The sequence below is a fragment of the Propithecus coquereli genome, unplaced genomic scaffold, assembly GCF_000956105.1.
Source record: "Propithecus coquereli isolate 6110/MARCELLA unplaced genomic scaffold, Pcoq_1.0 Scaffold61, whole genome shotgun sequence".
In the NCBI taxonomy this organism is placed as follows: Eukaryota; Metazoa; Chordata; class Mammalia; order Primates; family Indriidae; genus Propithecus; species Propithecus coquereli.
In genome coordinates this window covers 6,638,471-6,662,173 of record NW_012152063.1, presented here as the reverse complement: position 1 = coordinate 6,662,173, position 23,703 = coordinate 6,638,471, and the positions used below count along the sequence as shown (strand labels likewise).

At 39.3% G+C, this 23,703-nt stretch overlaps 1 protein-coding gene across 1 annotated transcript in view; it reads right to left on the bottom strand.

Moving 5' to 3' along the window:
- Nucleotides 1-8,742, bottom strand: part of DNAH11 (dynein, axonemal, heavy chain 11) — a 342,929-nt gene extending 334,187 nt beyond the window's left edge. The window contains exons 1-5 of the mRNA XM_012659401.1: nt 8,386-8,742; nt 6,528-6,671; nt 1,524-1,720; nt 873-1,062; nt 33-132 (exon numbers count right to left, since the gene is read on the bottom strand). Coding sequence (XP_012514855.1) covers nt 33-132; nt 873-1,062; nt 1,524-1,720; nt 6,528-6,671; nt 8,386-8,742 — 988 coding nt within the window. The remainder of the gene's footprint in view (nt 1-32; nt 133-872; nt 1,063-1,523; nt 1,721-6,527; nt 6,672-8,385) is intronic.
- Nucleotides 8,743-23,703: the final 14,961 nt, after the last annotated feature.

Genomic DNA, 23,703 nt, shown 5'->3' with positions numbered 1-23,703 from the left:
CTCCAGAAAGAAGGGAGAAATAAGAGTCTTACCATGTTCCACAGCCAGGAAGATGTCTTTCAAAGTAGGAAAATAGCTGCTCTTTTTAGCTTTCAAGATCTTAACCATTTTGAGGACAATAGGAGCCTGAAGCTAAATTAAAAGAAAAAAAAACTTTTAATTATTAAATACATGCATTCTGTGACAAAATATTTAAATTATATTTCCCTCACACACACAATATCCACAGTATTTAACACTCAAAGGTATATCTGGTTTCAAGTTGAAAATAACTTTAAAAATACATTTTCCCCCTTTAGGCTTATATTTTATTTTGCATTTAGGGTTTTTAAATTTGGATTTCTTAAAAAGTCAATTTACATTTTATTATATGTGTAAAATACTGATTTTTCCATATAAAGTTTCTTGATCTGTTTCAGAAAATCTCCAAGAGACATATGAATGAATACCTTGGTTTTTAGAACATTAAAGTAATTCATGTGGCAAGCAGAGGAACCAAAAGTTAGCTCTTCTGTTTCTCTCCACTAAGCAAGACTCTACTCCTTCCTGAACCAATTAAATCGACTAGATTAATTAAATCTTACAATCTTCAATGTTTCCCTGGGGAACCACTCCTTTAAAAGGGAAGTAAAGATCTCAAATGCTGTCAAAATATTCTCATAAAGGCAAAGTTACTTTTAATCCTAATTAAATTCAAAAGTGCATACCATATATACAGCACTTTGGAGTGAGAAAAAAAGCAGACTATTAAGTCATACAAAGACAGTGTGTTAAACCTTTAAAATTATTGAAAATCACTGCTGGGGAGACCTAATTCCACAAGTGACTTTGCTAATTCAATTTACAAACAATTTCTAGAACTATCTACTTACTTGATCATAAGTGCATGACAGATTCTCCTTCCTCATCGTCCAAAAATCTAGCTCAGTTTGTGGAGTGAAGTGAAAATCATTCAGCAAAGGCCGCACTGAATCTTTTTCTACAATTTCTTGGATCTGATGTGACCATTTAATAACCACAGATTCAATTGCATGGAGTATTATCCTTTCATTTGACTGTAGCCTACAAACATTTAAGTGATTAATAAAATAATTCAAAGATAAATCATTTTCTCCAAATAAAGATTTGTATTTTAATAGCTATTTTATGCATCTATAAGTTAATTTTCTAAATATATACTCTTCAAAATCCACTATTTTTATGGTCTTTGAGTTGTTACATTATGTTAGTCTGTCATTGATGTGTCTCTGACATTAAAAAGCATTGTTAAAGAATTGTCATCCTCTCAAAAACCATTTTACTAAAGGAATACTGTTGTTGACGTCTTGGTAATTGTTATAGTTTGCTTTTTGCGCAGTTGGATTTTCAAAAGTTGGAAATAATATACATGGTGCTTCTGTACTTATTTTTAAAATACAATGTACTTATAATTCTCTATTTGCTAACAGTTTGCTAGAGGTTTTATTTTAAATAGGTATTGCTCTTCATTTTAATATCTTGTATATATCGTATTGTTTACGTACATGGTCTTCGAATAATTCTGATCCAGGTCAATCTTTCCTGCAATAGTGGGAATTGGGAGAAGAGTTCTTCCAGACATTTTGCCCCTAAAAATATGCATCTTATTTCTCACAACTTCTATATGACATTCCATATCTTGGGAAGTAAAACAGGACCAGGATGTATGGTTGTTCTTATTAGAAAGAACTGGCACTAAAATCTAGAGAAAGAGAAACATTTTTAAAAGCAGTTAAATGAATTCATAGACAATGTGTTCCTTCAAAGATTTTGTCATACAAAACGGGCAACGACACCACTTGATTTCACAAATAATCCTCCAACGACACCAAATCTACAAAGAGAGGACACAGTGACACATTTAAACTTAATCAATTAGACATAAATTCTGTCAGAGTGGAAATACTATACTGCCTGTGCACTCATTTGCCCATTTATCAAACATTTGTGGAGGTTTCCAATAACTTAAACACTGTATGAAATAAGCAAAGTCATGTCAAGTAAGTAAACTGCTTTCTTAATGCAAACTGAGTACTTCTTGGGTATATTATTGAAAAAAATCTTTTTGACAATTCATAATAGCAAAGATGTGTAATCAACCAAAGTGCCCATCAATTCGTGAGTGGATAAGAAAATATGGTATACATACATCATGGAGTGCTACTCATAAAAAGGAATGAAATAATGTCTTTTGCAGCAACTTGGATGGAACTGGAGACTGTTATCCCAAGTGAAGTATCTCAGGAATGGAAAACTAAACACCACATATGCTCCCTAATAATTAGGAGCTAATGGATGGGCACAAAGAAATGTAAAGGTCCATGGAAATCGAGAAGGGGGAAGGCGAGAAGGAGAGGGGTAAAAACCTACCTAATGGGTACAATGAACACTGTTCAGGTGATGGGCACACTAAAAGTCCCGACTCAAGCATTACAAAAGGTATCCAGGTAACAAAAACATTTGTACCCCCTTAATATTTTGAAATTTTAAAAAAATCGTTTTGAATCATATGGAAGCTAAAAGTAATCTTCTCAAGCTCTGGGTGGCATCCCAGTGGATTAAAGTTTGAATAGTCAGAACAATGTTTATTCAATCATATGGATTTTTTTTTTCAGAGCTCCTACCATTAAATGAGGAACATCAATGAAACTAAGTGAAAACCCTTAAAAAGTATATTTTGTATTCCCAGAGCCTAGATGTAATGTAATGAATAAGAGCATGCTGAGTTAATGAAGTTGGTCTCTTCTTGCTTTCCCACTCCTCTCCAATATCTATTCATTTTAAACATTTTCATTTTTCTGATATAATCTGTCCAATTTATAAGCATTATACTATTAAATTTGAATTAGCCAAAATGCTCAGAAAATAGTCATTCCACCTTTTTAAAGTTTGACAATACAATCTTCTAGTTAACTAAAAACAAACTGAAAATTTACTTTTGTTTTTGAATGGTGTTGAAATAAATCTTTCCAAATGGTATTATTATTACATCTTCCACTTAGCACCCATTATATGTCAACCTAGAAATATGGAGAATAATAAGAAATAGTCCCTGCCCTCAATAAGCTTAGTGGATGAGGTCCCAGAAACTATGACCCTCAATGTAAAAACTGTCACAATTACAGGTATGTTCGAGATGAATATGAAAACACGAGAGAGATACTTGTCTCTGGGAGGGAATGGTATTGCCAGAAAAGTTGTTACTTACTTTGAATCTTTAAGATGAAAGAAGAGGGCAAGACAGGTGCTATGCTCTAAATGTTTACATCCTCTTGAAATTCATATGTTGAAATCCTAACCCCCAAGGTGATGGTACTAGGGTGTAAGGTATTTGGGAGGTATTAGGTCATATGGGCAGAGCCCTCGTGAATGGGATTAGTGTCCTTATAAAATAGGCCCAAGGGAGCTTGTTCACTCCTTACACCAAGTGAGGACACAGCTAGAAGACACTATCTATAAACCAGGAAGTCCTCACAGACACCTGAACCTACTGGCGCCTTACTCTTGGACTTCCAGCCTTCAGAACCGTGGGAAATAAATCTCCACTGTTTATAAGATACCCAGTCTATGTTTTTTTGGTTATAGAAGCCCAAACAAAGTAAGATGGCAAGCATTCCAGAAAATGGAATACTGATAAAAGAAATCACGGGGCTCAGGCAGTACGGTGCATACAGCAAAGTGCCAGCTTGGCTGCCTGGAACCAGAGCCAGCACTCCTAACAGGAACGGCAACCATAGGGCTGCGAGGAAGGCTGGGTGGTTCATGCAGTGCTTTGGAAACCAGGCAGAAGAGTTCAAGCTTGTTGGGCTGAACATGCACTGACCCACTGGGCAGCTGCTTTCTAGATTAAAATCCCTAATATCAACAGCTTTTTCTAAAAGTTAGACACAAAGAAAATTCCAGTTATTCATCATTTCTAATTCGCAGGATACTGTTTCAGACTTTCACTCTATTTACTATTCCATGATGAGCCCAATTTGTTAAAAAAAAAACCTTAATGCTTGCATCATGAGCTATAAGTAAAACTGCTATTAATATGCAATTCTGAGCCACATGCTTTGGAAGGCAATTAGCCGAGCAAACAGCTGACGTATTTCTATACATATAAAGGAAAAAGATCTAAGATATGCTTGCTAATCACAATAAATTGTATCAAACTATATACAAATTCAATTAATTTGAGGTTTTGTCTTTAGTGGGCAATTTTGTCTAGTTTTCATGACTTATAAGAAAAATCCCAAACTTTTTCTGTGAACCAAAATGATTTGGACCCATTTGCTATGTTGATACTAAACTATAGATAAAAGAGCTATCATGCCTTTGCTGTGGCACTCTTTACTTACCTTCTTTCTTTTTATTGTTTTTTAAACTGGGCAGTTTCTCTTGACAATAGCTCTTAAATCACTAGGTATAATTACCTAGAAAATACTTTCAAAATACAGAGGCCTGAGACCCTCCAGACTTTTGAAACTGAAATGTCCAAGGACGGGGCCCAGACACTGAGAACCAAATGATACTTCCATTTTGGCTTGGTAAGCATTTACAATTATTGTTTGTTTTGAAATTTGGGCCAATATAATATGTAAATAAATAACCCCATGACATTTTAAATACCTTTGGTAAGGACAATTACATAATACAATACAGTCACAAATAATAAGGTATGGAAACCCACGATAATGTCGAGGGGCGAGCAAACCTTTTTCAGAATGTCACACAGATCCTGGCACCGAGATAAACTCAGAGAAAGTTTAGAGAAATTTGAAAAAGTTTTATACCTTCTGTTGCCAGATACAGATGGTAGAGCAAGAATTCCAATCAGAGTGTAGCCTTGCCCTTCCAAGCCACAGCTGATGGCAGTCTAGATTTGAATAATGACCAAAAGTCTTCAGATTCGCTTCAATAAAATTTCCTGCACACCTGCTGCATACCAAAAACTGTTCCAGGTCCCGAAAATAGAAAACCCTCTTCCTAGCAACTCCCTGAAATCAGCTAAAACCAAGCAAATTCAACAGAACGGGAGGGAAACCTAGGCAGGGTACTAAAATTGGGGGTGAGAGACTTTGGCTAGCCCAAAGACAGCAAGAAAATACCTCTTTGTTTTTCCATTCTTGTGATACTTCACCTAGTAGAATGGGCTGCGGCTCTATCCAAGATAATACAAGAGGTGCTAGATCACCATTGTTTTTTGTGGCTGAGTAGAATTGGTATTAACTGATCAACACTTATGTGCACATATAGTAGTAACATTCACAGGGTATGGGGCAGGTAGGAGGGGGAGAAGGGGATGGATATATTCACACCTAATGGGTGTGGCACGCACTGTCTGGGGGATGGGCACGCTTGAAGCACTGTCTCGGGTGGGGCAAAGGCAATATGTGTAACCTAAACATTTGTACCCCCGTAATATGCTGAAATAAAAAAAAAAAAAGCAGCAAATATCTCCTTTCGAGAAGACAGCAAGAGATTCAGAAAGTAGAAGAGGTGCGACAAAGGGAGATTGGTATAAATCACTAGTAATAAGTATGTTAGCAATTTTCCTACCTTAAATATTGGCCTTAGTAGGGCTGCATTGATTACAGAGATCTGATTTAGCAATGGGAATTTAGGAATTGACTTGTAGACAGAATCTAACCCAGCGATTCCCAAAGATTACTGTGCATTAGAATCACCTGGGAATCTTAAACTACTGCTGCCTGATGTTCTGAATTAAATAGTTTGAGGTGTGACCTGTTAGAAAGTTCCCCCAGCTGATTCTAATGGTCAGCAAAGATTGAGAACAGCTGCTCTAATTCTATGGACCCTGGTCATTAGGTAAATATCAAACCTGGTCCATGAACAAACAACAGATTAGAAATGAGGAATCTTGGGCTCCACCCTAGACTGATTGGATAAATCACTCTGCCTTAGCAAAATCCCCAGGTGGTTCTTATACATATTAAAGTGTCAGTAACATTTGCTTAGAGAGCATTTCTCTGATTTTTTTTTTTTTTCCAATTTCAAGCACATGATGCTCATCCCTGATTTAAGGGGCAAAAAAGGAATTTTAAGGCAACTATCTCTAACACTTTGTCTCCATCACCTTTTTCCATTATCTGTCATGAATGAAACTTAGTTGTTAACTGTTAACTTCTAATAGGAATCTGAAAAACTGATAATCTCTATTTCCAAAGTGTAAGTCTGTCTCTATGCTGAACATGAAATTTATAACTTACTGCTAGGTATAAAAGCCTATTCCAATCAAGTTGCTTTTCATTTACTTCCATTATTTTGGAAGGGATGGAGGGAAGAAAGGAGGTATCCCCTGCCAAATTACCACCTGTTGAATATTAGCATCAGTATCAGCTTATTTCAGGAACAGCCTAAAAGCTATCACTCTCCATCCACTTGGCTAAAGGAAAAACTACTGGCTTCTACATTTTCTTTTTTAAATTGCCAAGGTTGCCCCAAATAATTCCAAATGTCATGGAGATAAATGAAAGATTCAAATATTAAATATAGACTAGTACCTCGTCTAGAAAAACAGATACATGTCCAAAAGATGATGCAGGTAACTCTCCAAATAAAACCATTTGAGAGAAATCATTTACTCCGGTGCTTTCAGTAATCTTCTTGGTAATATAAACAAGTTTATGTTTTGCATCTCTTGGAATCTGAAACAAGAGCAAGATAATTAGTTCAAATTCACTATGTAGTTTCTTTGTTAACAATCAGGATTTACTGTATCCAACTTGTAGCTAGATTGCTAGCAGAAGAAACAAAACTTGGTATGTTGCCTACCGTTACAAATAAGGTCCTTCTACTGCTCTTCCCTATTATGCAGAGTGTATACAGTTTTCTTTGTTCTTTTATAATGCTAATTTCACACCATTACTGGTGTGGAAATGTCACTTTTTTAAAGGCATGTCAGTTACACCAGATCATTACATACCATAAAATCTCATAATCAAAAAATAAGGAGCACAAAAGGATGCTTCAATCCTTTCTTACAGACAAGGTCTCACTCCACCACCCAGGCCAGAGTGCAGAGGCACAATCACAGCTCACTGCAGCGTTGAACGCCAGGGCTCAAGCAAAGCAATTCTCCTGCTTCAGCCTCCTTAATGGCTAGGACTACAGGTGTGCACCACCATACTTAGCTACTTTTTTGTTGTTGTTGTTGCTGTTAGAGATAGGGTCTCACTATGATGCCGGGGCTTGTCTCAAACTCCTGGCTTCAAACACAATGCTCCCACCTGGGCTTTCAAAGTGCTGGGATTATAGACATGAGCCACTGAGCCCAGACAAATGTTTCAATCTTAAAAGGTTATTCTTTCTTATCTTTTCTTATTAGGAAATAAACCAAACTGAGATACAGATAAGGCATAAGAGGTTAATTTGTATTTCTATCAAAGAACAGAAGTGTTTAACCAAAACATTCTAACATTTCTGCAACTCCTGAGTCATTCCTTTAGGTATTATGACCGTTTAACTTAGGTGACACTATAAGTGTTTTATTCCTTGTCTATTAACAAACTTTTTAAAAAATAAATTATAATGAGGAGAGTACTAAAACAAAAAACTTCAAAATTCACAATACTGCAAGGTAACCTTCCTGTTATTCTCTTTTTTCTCTGGGATCCTATTTCCCAGCTATTACAATGGCCACATCTAGTGATGATATCACTTTACAACAACAACACCTGAGGCAATGCAGTACCTAAAGAATCCTTCTCCAAACTCTTCACACTTGAAAAGTACTAAGTAAAAATGCTGTAGTTGCAGGTGACACATTAACCTTCTCGTGGACAAGCAATCTAAATTTGAGGGGAAAAGAGGGAGAAAGGAAAGAAAGACCTGCTCCCCCAAATGGTTGATAAACGTCACGTGTGCACAGACTGCCTGGGTACTCCTTTTTAAGCACTCAGTATTTTTCCCTGGGATGAAAGTGGGGTTCACAGGTAGTCAGACTGAATACACGACAAGTTATATGGGCTCTGTCAAACACCACATTTTTTAAAGGCTATCACTCCAGAGAGACCCAGGAGAGACTGAAACGGAAGTTACTTGGCACAGAAAACTCACCTTGCTCCTGACACCCGGGCAGCTGAAGGAATGGTTGGTTTTCCTGCGTCACCCGGGTGGGATCAGCCTGAACTGGGGATTCTTGGTCAGAGCCAAAGGGCTGCCCTAGAAAACTAACCCCCAGCCGCCAGCGGCTGCAGAGCGGGCGCACCTGCGGGGAGGAGGCCGCCTACTCCAGTTAGGGACTTCGAGGCAAGTTGTTGAGAGCGCCCGAGTGTCCCCGGGGGAACCACAGGAGGCCAGGCTGGACTGTCCCCTCCAGGGCGGGCGGCGTGGAAGGTCCCTCTGACTGTCGTCTCTTACCTCCCAGGTGGCCTCGAGCTGCCCCGCGGCGGCGACGCTGAACACAAGGTGGGCGGGGCTGGTGCTTTCCAGAAACTCCCCCAGAACCTGCCGGTTTTCTTCGCTTGCCAAGTACTGGCTCCACTTCTCCTCCGGGAACCCCAGCATCTGCGCCAGGCGGCCACCGAGGAAGCGCACCCGCGCGTCTTGGCCGAAACTCCGCGCTCTCCTGGCCGCCGCCTCTTCCTCCTCCTCCTGCTCCTCCCCCTCCTCGCGCTCCACAGTGCCCGCCGCCTCCAGGCCGGCCCCCGGGCTTAGGCGAAGGGTCGGGGCTTCCCGCACGCCTCGCGCCTCCCGGGCTGCCACCGGGGCCGCCATTGGGCACGTCCTAGGGGACGCAGGGCCGGCCGGCTCCTCTGGCGTCCCCTGCGCCCGCTCCGAGTGGGCGACAGCACTCCTCCGCGGTCTCTGCGAGCGCTGACCCCCGTCCCCCACCTGCTGCTACGGGGCGACCGCGCCACAGCGCGCAGCGAAAGCCCCGCCGGCCGAGGCGGTGGCCCGGGACATGCAGCGCGTCCCGTTTCCCGGGGGACGGTGTCCCCGCCCCGGCCGCTGGGGGCGGATGCGCGCGCCGCCGCCCCGTAGAGGCCAGTGCCGGGGCTCTCGGGCGTCGGGTCCCAAACCCCGCCAGGGAGGGCGCGCCCTAGGCTGGCCAAGGCCCCGGTGGGCTAACCCCGCCGCGCTCCGGCTCCTTCGCCTGCTGGACCTCTTCGCGGGGCTTCCAGCGACGGAGGACAGCGAACAGCCCGGTGCTGGCTAAGTGCTCTGGAGCAAGCGGTGCCGTCTCGTGCTGACCTCGCCGCTAACCCTTTCTTTACCTTGATCGGTTCATGTAATCCCTAGAAAGCCAGGGCTCTGACAGGTCAGTCTTTATTTTATGGGCAAGGGACTGGGTCACAAAGTGACTTAAGTGACGAAGAAATGGTGGAACCGGGATTCAGGGCCAAAGTTGAGGGCTTGTGTTCACCTTGCCCGAGGCTGTCCAAATACTATCTGAAAAGAGCCAGCCCTGCAGTTCAACTTCCCCAGTTGCAGAAATCCAAGGTGTACCTATTCGGAGTCCTGCTGCCCATCCTCAACTGACACTGGAATATTATTAAATAACATGCGCAGTAAGAGAACGCATAGCGTTCTTGGGAAACTCCAGAGCGTTCGGGAAACCTGTAGAATTATCATTCAATTCAAGAGTAAAAAGGTCAAAGGAGAAAAGTTTCCGATTGAAAACAGTCTCCATAATAGTGGAATAGGATTTCACTGTGGTCTATTAGTGGCTCTATTGTTGAGACTATTATGGAAATTCTGGTTGCTGAAGCTGCCAGAATTCAAAAGTTTCATTCACAAACTAAACTTTTTTTTAGTCCCTCTCCTTTATAAATTGTTCATTTCTAAACAAAGACTTCAACCCCCACCCCTTCTGTAGGACTACTTAAGGAATGTTGCCCTCAGTAATCCATATAACACCTGATTGTTGATAAATATTAATTGATGTTCCCAGCAAGGCTTGGGGCTTCAACAATTTTTCTTCTCAGGCTATTAATTGTCTCTGAAGACCATCTCTAAGCTTTCTAGTTAGATGATCAGAATCTTGAATTAGCACAGGCTCTGGGAAAGCCTTTCTAATTAATTTCAAGGCTGTCAAGTCTGCTTTGTATGGTTCATGATAATCTTTGGGGCGCCCAGTTGTTGGTGTAGAAGCCCAGCAATCAGGAGTTCCTACCCTCTCCTGTCACCCTTATGTTCCAGCTTTGAATCCCCATACCCCAGAACAACAGGAATTCTGTAAATAATAGTTACATTAAATTGAAAGTGAGTAACCAGTTTCAAATCCAGCAGGAAAAAAGAAATTTTAAATAGTGCTAATATTAAAGTACAATTTTCAAAAAGTTAAATATGTAACTCAAAATATAGAATGAAGACATGTCAAAGATTTGTTCAACTCGTTAACGAGGGAACCAATAAAACGGTTATCTTAGCTCCAAGGTCAGTTAGAGAGAAAGATTTATAGGCATTGGTGAAAGACTGGGAATCAGATTGCTAGGCTACATAAATACTCATTAACGTCAGACAGGGCAATATGATCCTTTGTGGGTTTTTTTTAAGAATAATTTATTATTCAGAAATAACTTACATCTATAATGAACACAAATCTATAAAAATAAAACTTCACAGAGTTTGAGTCTTTAATTAATCGTACGTAAAGAGTCCAAAAAAGGTACTTTTTTCTAAATAATCCTTTGGTGGGCCAGTTATGTTCCAATATGACAATGAAAGAGCTCGTTATGTTTTCTTACCTTATTCCCAAGTTTTGAGTATTTTTCTCAATAATAATAGCTAGTGTTTATCAAGTACCAACCATGTGCCATGTGTTCCTTTATATGATCAACAAATATTTACTGAATGCCTCCTAAGTGCCAAACACTGTTCTAGGTGTCAGGGAATACAACAGAAAACAAAACAAACCATGTTCCTGCCCTCATATTGCTGATACAAGCTAGACTTACACTGGCTAGACTGGAGCTATACCAACTGGGTTTCCATTCCATTTCTATTTTCTAGTTGCCTCAGTTTCCTCATCTGAAAAAGGAAAAATAGATGGTAGATTATATTATTGCTCAGCAAATATCCCCCCTCCCAGCTTCATGAGAAGAATATTCTTATACCTTTCCATCCTATTGAAGTATGGTTGGCCATGTGACTTGCTGTAATCAATGGGATGTTGGCAGATGGGTAGAGGCTTGAAATGTCTTTGCATGGTGAGGCTTACCTTCTTGTGCCTCTGCCTTGTCATGAGAAGAACATTCTCAGCTAGCTTGCTACTGCAAGGAACCAACCTGGACCCAATTTGTAGTATCTCAGAGGCAAGTATAGCTAAGCCTAGTCTTGCTCAGTTTCCCCTCAGTCAGTCCACAGATACATAAACAAAAATAAATGATTATCATTTTAAGCTACATAGTTGTGGTGAGGTCTGTTACGCAGTGATAGTATGGCAATAGTAGGTGATACATCACATCACAGGGTTGTTGTAAGAAGTAATTCAGTTTAAACTAATTTTTTTCTTTTTTTTCACCCCCCAATCAAGTTTAAATACATAAAAATCACAAATGTTTAGGCCAGTGCCTGGCATGTTATAAAGCAGTGGTCCCCAACCTTTTTGGCCCCAGGGTCCAGTTTCATGGAAGACGATTTTTCCATGGACAGCATGGGGGAGGATGGTTTTGGAATAATTCAAGTGCATACATTTAGTGTGCAGTCAAACCCCTCTGCTAATGATAATCTGTATTTGCAGCCGCTCCCCAGTGCTAGCATCACAACCTCAGCTCCACCTCAGATCACAGGCATTAGATTCTCATAAGGAGCCACAACCTGGATCCCGCACATGCGCACTTTAGAGTAGGGTTTGTGCTCCTGTGAGAATCTGCTGCTGCTGATCTGACAGGAGGCAGAGCTCAGGCAGTGATGTGAGTGATGGGGATGGCTGTAAATACAGATGAAACTTCACTCCCTGGTCTGCTAGTAATGGTTCGAGACCCGGGGGATGGAAGACCACAGTTATAAAAGATTTATTAATAGTTGGGGAGGAGGAAACATGAGAAACTAAAATTATGTCAGATGATGCTAAGTTCTAAGGAGAAAAGCAAAGCGGGGTAAAGGGTTGGGTGTGGGAGGGATGTTAATTAGCATCAGTGTTCAAGGAAGGACTCACTTTTGAGCAAAAATCTAAGTGAGAGAGTGAGCCATGGATTCTAGAAGAATGTTCCAGGCAGGGGGAAAAGCAAGTAGACCCACAAGAGAGGATGCTTAGTTTTTGGAGAAATAACAAGAAGGCCAGGAAGAGGGAGAATAGTGGGAGAAGAGTACAAAGAGGAAACAGGGGACAAAATCACAGAGGGCTGTGGTAATGGCTGGGCTTTTCTTAAAGCAAGATGATGTAACAGAAACTGCTAACTGTCCCCACTGTCCACCACCCTTTCTTCCTTTTGGTAATAGAACACTCACCCCCATTCCAAGTTTTAATGGGACTCACGGTCACCCAAACTGGAAAGTTCATTTCCTAGTTTCCCTGTAACTAATAGAAAATGAAAGTAAATGAGGACTAGAGTGTGTGTGTCATGTTCTTAGAAAGAATTTTTCCTCTCTCCATTTCTTCTTGTCTTTCCTACTCTCTAGCTAGTACATGAACACGGAATGCTGAGCCATGTGCAATCACGCAAATGACTCTTAAACATAGGAAAAGATGCTCAACCTCCTTCGCAAAAAAAAAAAAAAAATACAAATTCAAACTAGAGTACAATACTTTTTTTTTTTTTTTACTTATTAGCTTTAAGACTGACATCACATTCTTGGCATGGCTGGGGAAATGGGCACTCGTATATCATTTCCGAGAATTCAAAATGATATAACCCCATAGAATTTGTCAATTTCTAGAAAAAATTCCTATTCTATTGCCCTTTGACCCAGCAATCTTTCTTCTAGGAATCCATACACAAGGCCAGTCATTAGAGCACCAATTATAAGAGCAAAAGACTTGAAACAAGCCAAATGTCCAGCAGCAGGACACTAGTTCAATAAACTATGTAACATCCAAACAATGGAGTAATATGCAGCTATAAAAAAGGAATGAGGAATAGTTTTATATTCCTTAGTGAAATGGTTTCCAAGACATATTTTTCACATGGGAGAAGGTGAAGAAAAACAGGGATAGAAACTGTACTTCTAAGAATATACATCATTTTCTATATCCAAACTGGGAACCATGTAAATACTTTTACATAATTAATTAAAATCTCTAAAAATCAAAAGCAAAATTAAACAAATGAACTTATCTGCATATTGAGTTTGTAGCATAACGATACAGAGAGGAATGATTTCAAGTGACTTTATGACTTTAAAGCAGTAATTAGACAGTATATCCCTAATGAGATATAGTGTAAGGACAAAAAGAACTGCACGAAATAACATAAACATGTTATTTAAAATAGTTTTCAGTTAATTATGTTGTTAGTGATAGTTTTGGTAGTATTATTAGAAAACTACCTGTGTATTGTGAGAATAAAACTGTCATACAGGTTCATGAAACCTGTTCAGTCGATTACAGCAGATGTCTATGGCAACCAATTGGATGCAATGATGAGGATGCTTGTGATTAAGCAGCTGAGATTGGTCAATAGAGAGAGGCCAATCCTCTTGCAAGACAAGGCTCAACCACATGTGGCACAAACAACGCTGTTCAAGTTACAGAGACTGGACTTGGAAACACTCTGTCATCCACCGTAATCACCAGACCTTGCACCAACTACCACTTCTTCCAGGCTTTGAGCCACTTCTTGCAAGGAAAAATATTCCATTCTCAACAAGCTGCGGAAAACGCCTTTCACAATTTCATTGCCACTCATTTTCCAGGGTTCTTCATTGCTGGCATAAACAAACCACTGTTAAGATGGCAAAACTGAGTGGATAATTTAGGCCCATACACTGATTGTGCTGCTTTGTGTTTGATATATAATAAACTAAACTTTTGATTCAAAATCAGACATTTCATATTTAATGACCTAAATAAAACTACCATATGATCCAGCAATCTCACTACTGGATATTTATCCAAAGGAAAAGAAATCAGTGTATCAAGGAGATACCAACACTCCCATGTTGATTGCAGCACTATTCACAATAGCCAAGGCATAGAATCAATCTAAGTGTCCATCAACAGATGAGTAGATAAAGTGAATGTGCTATATATACACAATGGAATACTATCCAGTCATTAAAATGAATGAAATCCTGTCAGTTGTAGCAACATGGATGGAACTGGAGGCCATTATGTTAAGTGAAGTAAGCCAGGCACAGAAAGACAGATACTACATGTTTTCACTCAGATGTGGGGGTTAAAAAAGTTGATCTCATAAAGATAGGGAGTAGAATGATAGATACTAGAGGCTGGGAAGGGTGGGTTGGTGGGGGGGTGATAAAGAGACGTAGGTTAATTAGTACAAACATACAGTTAGATAAAAGGTATAAGTTCTATTGTTCAACAGCAGAGTAGTGTGACTATAGGTAACAAGTGTATATTTCAAAATAGCTAAAAGAGAGGACTTGAATTATTTCCAACACGTAGAAATGATAAATATGCAAAGTGATGGATACTCAAATACCCTGACTTGATCATTACACATTCCATGCATGTAACAAAATATCACATGTACCCCACAAATATGTAAAATATTATGTATCAATTTAAAAAAATGAAACAAATCTTGACAAGACTTGCATGAACTGTTGTGGAAACCCTTGAGGAGGCTGTGAATGAGGGCTTAAAGGAAAGTGAGGAAAATCTTACTGGGAAATGAAGGAATGGAAGAGAAACCCTGGTTATTTAGCAGCACTGTTACTTGCAGCAATGTAGAAAGTAGAGACTATACCTAACGAATGGGTGATTTAGCTAAGAGGATTTCCAGGGAGAATATTCAAGGTGCTCCTTTGTTTCTTTTTCCCACTTACAGTAAAATGTAAAAGGAGAGAGACAGGCTAAATGAAGGACTATAAAATAAAAATGAGCCAGGACTTGCTGGTTTTGAAAATTCTCAGCCTCTCCAGATAGCAAACAATGCTAACATTAAGAAATGGCTTCTGAGCAAAGATCAAATCCAGGGCACCACCAGAAATGTCTAAAGATGATCTGAGGGTATGCCTGTAAAATCCATTGTTAAAACCCCAGCAAGATCAAAGGTGGTGCCTCAGTCAAACCAAAGGCCCTCAAAAAACATTAACGGTATTGCTTAAAGATCCTCTCAATCAAACAATATCCTTCTAGAAAGTATTTCTAAAAGATCCCTCACCATAAGCCTAGGGTAGAGAAGAGTTTTTTAGGTGTGACTTTTATTTAATGAATGAATCCCATTAAAATATACAGGATTCTCCTATGGAACAAAAGCCTCAAACTGCCAATAGAAAGACAACAAATACCATTGCCCTTACGCCAATGGTGAAAATCAATTGCAACTGGGGGACAAGGACAGAAAAAAATCCTCTACCCCCAGGGGAGGGAAGGAATACATGCTGGGCCTAGAGTTATAGCTGGGGGAGTAGCAGACTTACTGTAATGCTCCCATGCCAAGAACCGAGGGACACCATGCCAAGGCTTAATTAGAACAGCAGAGACTGCCTCTCATCATCACCAGGCTAGCAAGCATCAGATAGGAAGCAACAATAGTCTATTTCTGGAAGATGGACAGGAGCATGAAGAGATACTCTCTTTGAGGCATTGCACAATGGAAAACTTAAAGCTAAGAATTGAGCAGACACTGAAAAATACTCTCTGGCAGAGAAGCTCCACCCGAAACACAGCTAATCTTAGAGGTTATTTGAAGCTTGTGGTGCCCTGTGGGAACCATAGCAATAATAAATCCCAAACCCAGGTCAAGTCCGGACTAGATTGATTCAACTACCCTGCTTCCCCCACTAAAGATGTAGCAGAAGTAAAGACATTCCCATTCCTAGGTGCAAACACTGTTTACCTCAGTCTTCACTGTCCTAAACAAGATGTATGGCTTTCAAAATATTATGAAGCATACTAAATAAATAATGAGTAAATCACTGCCAAGAGGCAAAACAAGCAACAGAAACAGACTCAGATATAGTATAGATACTGGAATTCTTGGGTGGGGAATTTAAATAACTATGAGTAATTATTAAAGTCTCTAGTAGAAAAGATGGACAATATATTACACAAGATCAGATGGGTAATTTTATCAGTGATAGCATTTCCTAAGCTTTTTTATTATAATTTCTAATGCGAAACAAAACAAAAAAAAACACATATACAGTAACAAGAGATGAAAAATGCTTATGACAGGATCTTCAGAAGGCTCAACACATCTGAGCAAAGAATCATTGAACTTGAAAATAGGCCAATAGAAATTACCAAATCTAAAACACAAGGAGAAAAAAGTAGTATACAAAAAACAGAACACCCAAAAGCTGTGGGACATATCAAACAGTCTTAAATTCAAATTTGGAATCCCAGAAAGAGAAGACAGAGAAAATGGGGGAGAGGAAGTATTTTTAAAATAATGGCTGAGGTTTTTTCCTGAAAGTAATGATTAATATCAAGCCACAGATAAAAGCAATTCAGAGGGCACCAAACAGAACTGACACCAAACAAAGCAAAACAAAACAAACAAAAACCCATATACACACCTAGGCATATTCAATTTAAACTACTTAAAACAAAGAGAAAATCTTGGCAGTGACCAGAAAAAAAGGACAAGTGGTATAAAGGAAAGAATGACAATAGATTTCTTCTAAGCCAAAAGACAATGAAGTGTCATCTTTAAAGTGCTAAAAGAGAAAAGTGAAAGAGAAATACAAGCTTTCTCAGATAAACAAAAACTGAGAGAATTCATTGTCAGAAGACCTGCACTATAGGAAGGTAGCGGAACTGCAAGACAGCAGACACCTGGTTCACAAGACAGACTCATGGAACACACATGCTCATCTTCCCGTACTTCCCATATACTCTTGAACTGTTACACAAGAGAGAAATAACTGTTATCTTTTAAACGATATTTTGTGCCTCTGTGTTAAAGCTCCTTAGTCTGCATTCTAATTAATATAGATGAGGAACAATCAGAAGTTTTTAAACAAAAGAGTGATATGATCGCCCTTGGATTTTAAAAGGATGATTCTAGCTGTTTGACTAGACAGTAAAGAGTCAAGGGTCTTAGCAATAATCCAGGTAAGAGATGATGGTGGCTTAGACCAGGTTTAGGAGTAGAAATAATGAGAAGTTATGAAAAGGGGTTAGATTCTGAATATGTTTTAAAAGTGGATAGAGTGAAGGAATGCAGTAGTTACTTACAGTTACTGGAAATTGAGAGGTCTGGGGTTACACTGTGGGGGTGAGTAGCTGAGGTAGGGTGGAATTCAGTAAGAGAAGAAGTCACAGTAAGGCTTTGGAAGGATCATCTCCCTGGCTACTGAAAGCACTGAAAATTGTTACAGAAGTAGCGTTGGACAGAGTGATGGTGAACCAAGACCTCGGTGTAGGAATGGTCGGAGATCTGAAGAGGACTGCAAGTTTATGTGATTAAGTGAAGTATCGCACATCATTCTCACAGTGCCTCTAGAGATATTACAATTATTATGTCCATTTAACACATGAGGAAGCTGACACTAAGAGAAGTTAAATAACTCATCCAAAGTATGGTAAACATGCAGTCTCTTCTGCGGGAAAGCAGGGTTCCTGATGAACACCCCAAGGATGAATTTAGACATAGCCAGACCTAGCCTTCAGGACCAGCCTTATAAATAACAGCATATGATTAATTCCAGTCTCCTAAACATTTTTTTCTCTACTCTTTGCCAATGCCTAAAATTTTCGCAACCCATTGACTCCAATCACACAATTATTCTGTGAGGGAAAATAATCCCATTTCACAACTTTTTTTTTTTTCTTCAAGTTTGATGAGCAGTAACTTTTTTTTTTTTTTTTGAGACAGAGTCTCACTCTGTTGCCCTGGCTAGAGTGAGTGCCATGGCGTCAGCCTAGCTCACAGCAACCTCAAACTCCTGGGCTCAAGCCATCCTACTGCCTCAGCCTCCCGAGTAGCTGGGACTACAGGCATGCACCACCATGCCCGGCTAATTTTTTCTATGTATTTTTAGTTGTCTGATTAATTTCTTTCTATTTTTAGTAGAGACAGGGTCTCGCTCTTGCTCAGGCTGGTGTCGAACTCCTGAGCTCAAACAATCCGCCCGCCTCGGCCTCTCAGAGTGCTAGGATTACAGGCGTGAGCCACCGTGCCCGGCCAGATGAGCAATAACTTTCAAAAGAGTACCAGTGTTCCAGATAACTGAAGGGGAAAAGCGTGCCCTGAGAAGAGAAAGGGCAACAGAAGTAGAACTGGAAAACAATTTAACATTGTGTCTATTTACACCATAGGGGATATGTTAGGATGCTTGGCTTTCAACCGCAGTTAACAGAAAACCCAACTAATAGTGACATACAATAAGGACATTTACAATCTCACACAGGAAAGTCTGGATGTGGTGAAGTTGTGCGTTGGTTAATTCGATGACTCAGGGATGAGACTGTTGTTCATCTGTCTTTTCTGTGGTCCACAGTGGGTCAGTGATTCTCCCATCAAGGTTGCTAAGTGGCAAGCATATTTTCTATTAATAGCAGTCCATGAAGGTGCCAATGACCAGATGCAAGAAAAGGGAACATCTTCATTTTTAGTAAAAAAAACTTCACAAAGTCTTCCTGAAGACTTACCTTTACATCTAGTTGGCCGGAATTACACCTCATGCCCATGTCTAAACCTTGCATATTTCAAGAGAAATGAGATCTCCTTGGTTACCTTAACTAATCAAGGTTCATCTCCACCCACCTCTTAAGGATATGGCCACTAGGAGGAGCCTGAGCAAAATCGGGTTCTCAGTGATGAAAAGGGGAAAAGTGTCCATTTGGGAGTCAACCAAGAGAAGTAGGGAGGTATTTTTGTCTCAGATGCCCCTGATACACATAACATCATTGGAAATATCACTTTACACAAACATGATTTCCCACAAATAATGAAGACTTCAGAACTTTTTTTTTAAGTGACGCTAAACATTAAAGGAACTTTATTCTTGGAAAAGTCCTTGACTGAGAACAACTTAAGATTTTGGAAAGAGAAGAAGAAAAACTGTAACCCTGAGAAAACCATGTGACTTGAGGAATTTTAATATTTGGTTCAGAGATACCAAGACGTAGAAAGAAGTGAGTGAAGGGCGAGTACATCAGGGAGCTGCTGTTGAGGTCACCAGCCATGTAACGTGGGGCGGAGGCAGAAGGGTTATATGCCAAGTGAAGACACATGCAGATTGCAGGCAGGAATGTTGGCTCACAAGGTAGAGACCATTCAAAGCAGAAAGAGAACAAAAGTTACATTTTCTTACCACTGCTGCTTTTGACAGAGTAATTTTTTCAAAACCTCAAGCATCTTTATAGAGTATGAGCATGCATTTAAGAGGTAAAAGAGGAAATGTAAAAAACTGATGGGTTTATAGGAAAGAATAATGGAATATCTGCAGAGAAAAAAATGGTGTTGTATGGGAACTAAATGACAAAAGCAAATAATCAAGAAAGGAAACAACCACCACAAGAATCTCAGGAAAGGAAATCCTCACCTAGTGCTGGAAGTAATCTCTTCCTGTAGCAGTTAACACACTCTACCCTACATTATCCTTATTTGCACAGCTTTCTTATTTTTCTTTATTGGTAACTAAGTCCTTTGAAGGCAGGCACTGTTAAGGACTTTTCCATTTTTTTTTTTATCCCCTGCATCATCTAGTATATACCCAGTAGCAATACCATCGTTCAAATATTTACTGAATTGAAAGAAGCTCTATGAAGTTGCTAAGGATGAAGGACTTCTGTGATCTAAGAAATTCCAGTCAGGGAAAGAGAGCCTCTGAAGGGAGAAGGGAAGAATAAATCTGTAAAAAGAGATTAATTAAATTACTGGTGATCAGAACAAGAAAGAAGCTTTATTTTAGGAGCAGTATATCCAGAGAAGGAAGAAGATTTAAAGATTAAATAAATTTATCCCAAGAATATAAAAGGGAGTTAATTTGTGGGCGGTATAAGCACAATTATTTCTGAATATCTCCTAGATCGTATTAAACATTATTTCTATTTCTGTTTGTTGTATCTTTTCTTGAAATCAGAAATGAGGAGAAAGCCCAGAGAAAGCACTCAAAGTCAGGTACGGGTGGGAATTAAATTAGGATTTGTGATCCCTCCCAGCACGGAGGCAGCTCACCTATGTAATTAAACCTTACAATTGTCTAGTGCTCAACAGTCTACAAAACCCTTTCATATGTGATATCTTATTTAGTGGAGAAGGATTAAAGGAGGGTATCAGTGTGGTTTGGGTAAATTAATCTGTCCCTCTTTCTTTTATATTTACTTTGGCTATGCACCCATTGTGACACTGCTGAAGTTTCTTTCTAAACCAGTAAGTATTATTTGCATTCTTGCAATTTCCCCTAAGTATATATTTACATTTCTAATATTCTGGTAATGAATCGTCCAAGGATATAGACTATCCCATGTCACTGGAATATTCCCAACTTTCTGAGGATTACTATGCCTTCTTTACTGCCCCAAATTCCACCAGGATCAATAAGACCCTCCCCCAACCACCACCACCACCACTCACCCAGCAATTTCAGGGCCCTACAAAGAGGGCAGCCCCCTCTGTGACACTCACAGCAGGTGGAGCTTGGAAAATGTTAGAGTTAACAAAGCATTCTTTCAATTCACACCCATAGTTGTTTTTCCGCACACCCAAGCCCTTCGCTCCTCATGTAAAGTGGAGGATACAAACAATAACCCCCTGCAAACTTCAGGTTTGTCCTGAAATGGCAAGATCAAGATCTCAGAGAATACAAGGGGTTGGTGGACATAGAAGGGAAAATAATAAAATGTATTTCATTGAATCTACGATGCACTTTTTTTCACATTTTAACATCTTTGAAATTGGGATGTGTCTTACATTTGTGGTCTGCCAAGAGGCAGGTCTATTATAATTATTATTACCCATATATGTGCAGCAAAACTTGCAGAATGTGTATCATCAGCATAGAAGAAATCCCTGGAGATAATAGTGGAGTATCCTTGTAAAAAATGCCACATCATTAATGTTCTTAATAGCACAGATGATGATATTGGTTGAAAATTGGTGATTCACGGTATATTGGTTATCTATTGTTATGTAACAAATTACCCTGAAAATGTAGCAGCTTGAAACAATATTTATTAGCTCACACAGTTTCTGTTGGTCAAAAATCTAGGAGGGCACTTGGGTTGTTTCCACATCTTTGCAATTGTGAATTGTGCTGCTACAAACATTCAAGGGCAGATGTCTTTTTTATAAAATATGTTTTTTTCCTTTGGGTAAATACCCAGTAGTAGTGGGATTGCTGGATCAAAAGGTAGGTCTACTTTTAGTTCTTTGGGGTATTTCCATACTACTTTCCATGGAGGTTGTACTAGTTTGCAGTCCCACCAACAGTGTATAAATTTTCCTTTCTCTCCGCATCCATGCCAGCATCTGTTGTTTTGGGACTTTTCAATAAGAGCCATTCTCACTGGAGTGACTTGATATCTCAACCCAATAGCCCATCAATACATGAGTGTACTAATAAAATGTGGTATATGTATACCATGGAGTACTACTCAGGTATAAAAAAAATGGTGATCTAGTATCTTTTGTAACAATCTGGATGGAACTGGAGAGACCATTCTTGCAAGTGAAGTATTGCAAGAATGGAAAAACAAATACTACGTGCACTCAGTACTAAATTGGAACTAATCGATCAACACTTATGTGCACATATGGAAGTAGAACTCAACGGAAATCAAGTAGGTAGGAAAGGGGAGGAGGGGATGGGTAAATCACACCTAATGGGTACAATGCACACTATCTGGGTGAAGGACACACTTATAACTTTGACTCAAACTGTACAAAATCAAATTATGTAACCAAAATGTGTGTACTCCTGTAATGTTCTGAAATTAAAAAAAAAAAAAAAAGAATCTAGGAGGGGCTGGGCATGGTGGCTCACACCTTTAATCCTAGCACTCTGGGAGGCTGAGGCGGGAGAAATGTCTATTCAGATCATTTGCCCATTTTTAAATCAAATTATTTGTTTTGTTGTCAAGATGTCTGAATTCATTATATATTCTGGATGTTAATTCCTTGTCAGACTGATAGTATACAAATACTTTCTCCCATTCTGTGGGTTGTGTCTTCACTCTGTTGATTGTTTCTTTTGCTGTGCAGAAGCTTTTTGGTTTGATATAGTCCCATTTGTCTATTTTTGCTTTTGTTGCCTGCACTTTCGAGGTCTTATCCAAAAAATCTTTGCCTAGACCAATGTCTTGAAGTGTTTCCCCTATGTCTTTTTTTTTCCTAGTAGTTTCATAGTTTCAGCTCTTACATTTAAGTCTCTAATCTATTTTCAGTTGATTTTTGCATATGGTGAGAGATAGGGGTCTAGTTTCATTATTCCGCTTACAGATACCCACTTTTCCCAGCACCACTTATTGAAGAGACTGTCTTTTCCCTCATGTATGTTCTTGGTGCCTTTGTTGAAAATCAGTTGGCTATAAATACATGGATTTATTTTTGGGTTCTCTATTGTGTTCTATTGTTCTATATGTCTGTTTTTATGCCAGTACCATGCTATTTTGTTTACTGTAGCTTTGTAACATATTTTGAAGTCGGGTAGTGTGATGCTTTCTTCTTTTTTGCTCAGATTGCTTTGGCTATTTGGGGTTCCATATAAATTTAGGATTATTCTTTCTATTTCTGTGGAAAATGTCATTGGTATTTTGATAGAGATTGCATGGAATCTATAGATTGTTTTGGGTAGAATAGTTCATTTATATTCTTAATGTATGTACAAGAGTGATATATGATAAAATATCTAAATAAGTCTAACAGCTTGATCGTAAGTGTAAAAGAAAAATTTTAAGTGATATTCAAACTTTGGATTGTAGTGTAATTGACAGGATATTTTTTGTGGTATATAGAATAATCAATCATGTTTTAGATTCAATAAATACAGGTAATAGGCTTTAAAAAAAAAAATCACTGAAAAGAAAGTTTAGGAAACAATTGCATTTGTTGACGTAACAAACCAGCTGTAATCATTAACCCTTTCTCTGATTTGCCTTTCATGATTGTTTGGGGCATCATAATCTGCCGAAGCTGTATCTTACACAAGTTTTACAGCAATTTTTTAGTCAGTTCTAAGTATCTTGAAGCGAAATGGCTTTTCCATTTGCATTTTCCCTTGATTTTCATGTGTCTCCGAAAAATATTTATGTAACTGCATGGGCCTTTATATAAAGTATCTAGCAATTTAAAGGTATGATTTTGGGACTGGATTTTTTTGTCCATATATTGAAAGTTTGGAGGACGGGCAGAGAATAAACCCACCTACCCAGGGTTCACTTTCAGCTGTGATGTCAGTAGAACCACACTGGTTTATTAAAGTGTTGAGATAATTCTAAATCAGGAGGTACCAGCTATTTCTAGTACCTGATCCCCTACCACCCCGACCTCCCTGGGATCCAGCAACTAAGGGGAGGGGAGGGAAGGGGCGAGGGAGGTTGCTCTGGGACCTTCCTCCATTACTGTGTTCAGCATCCCTTCTGATCAGTGGATGCTGTGCTGTGCCCCTTATTAAATATGTTGACTGTTACCTGGTATCTTAGTTCACTGGGAGGCT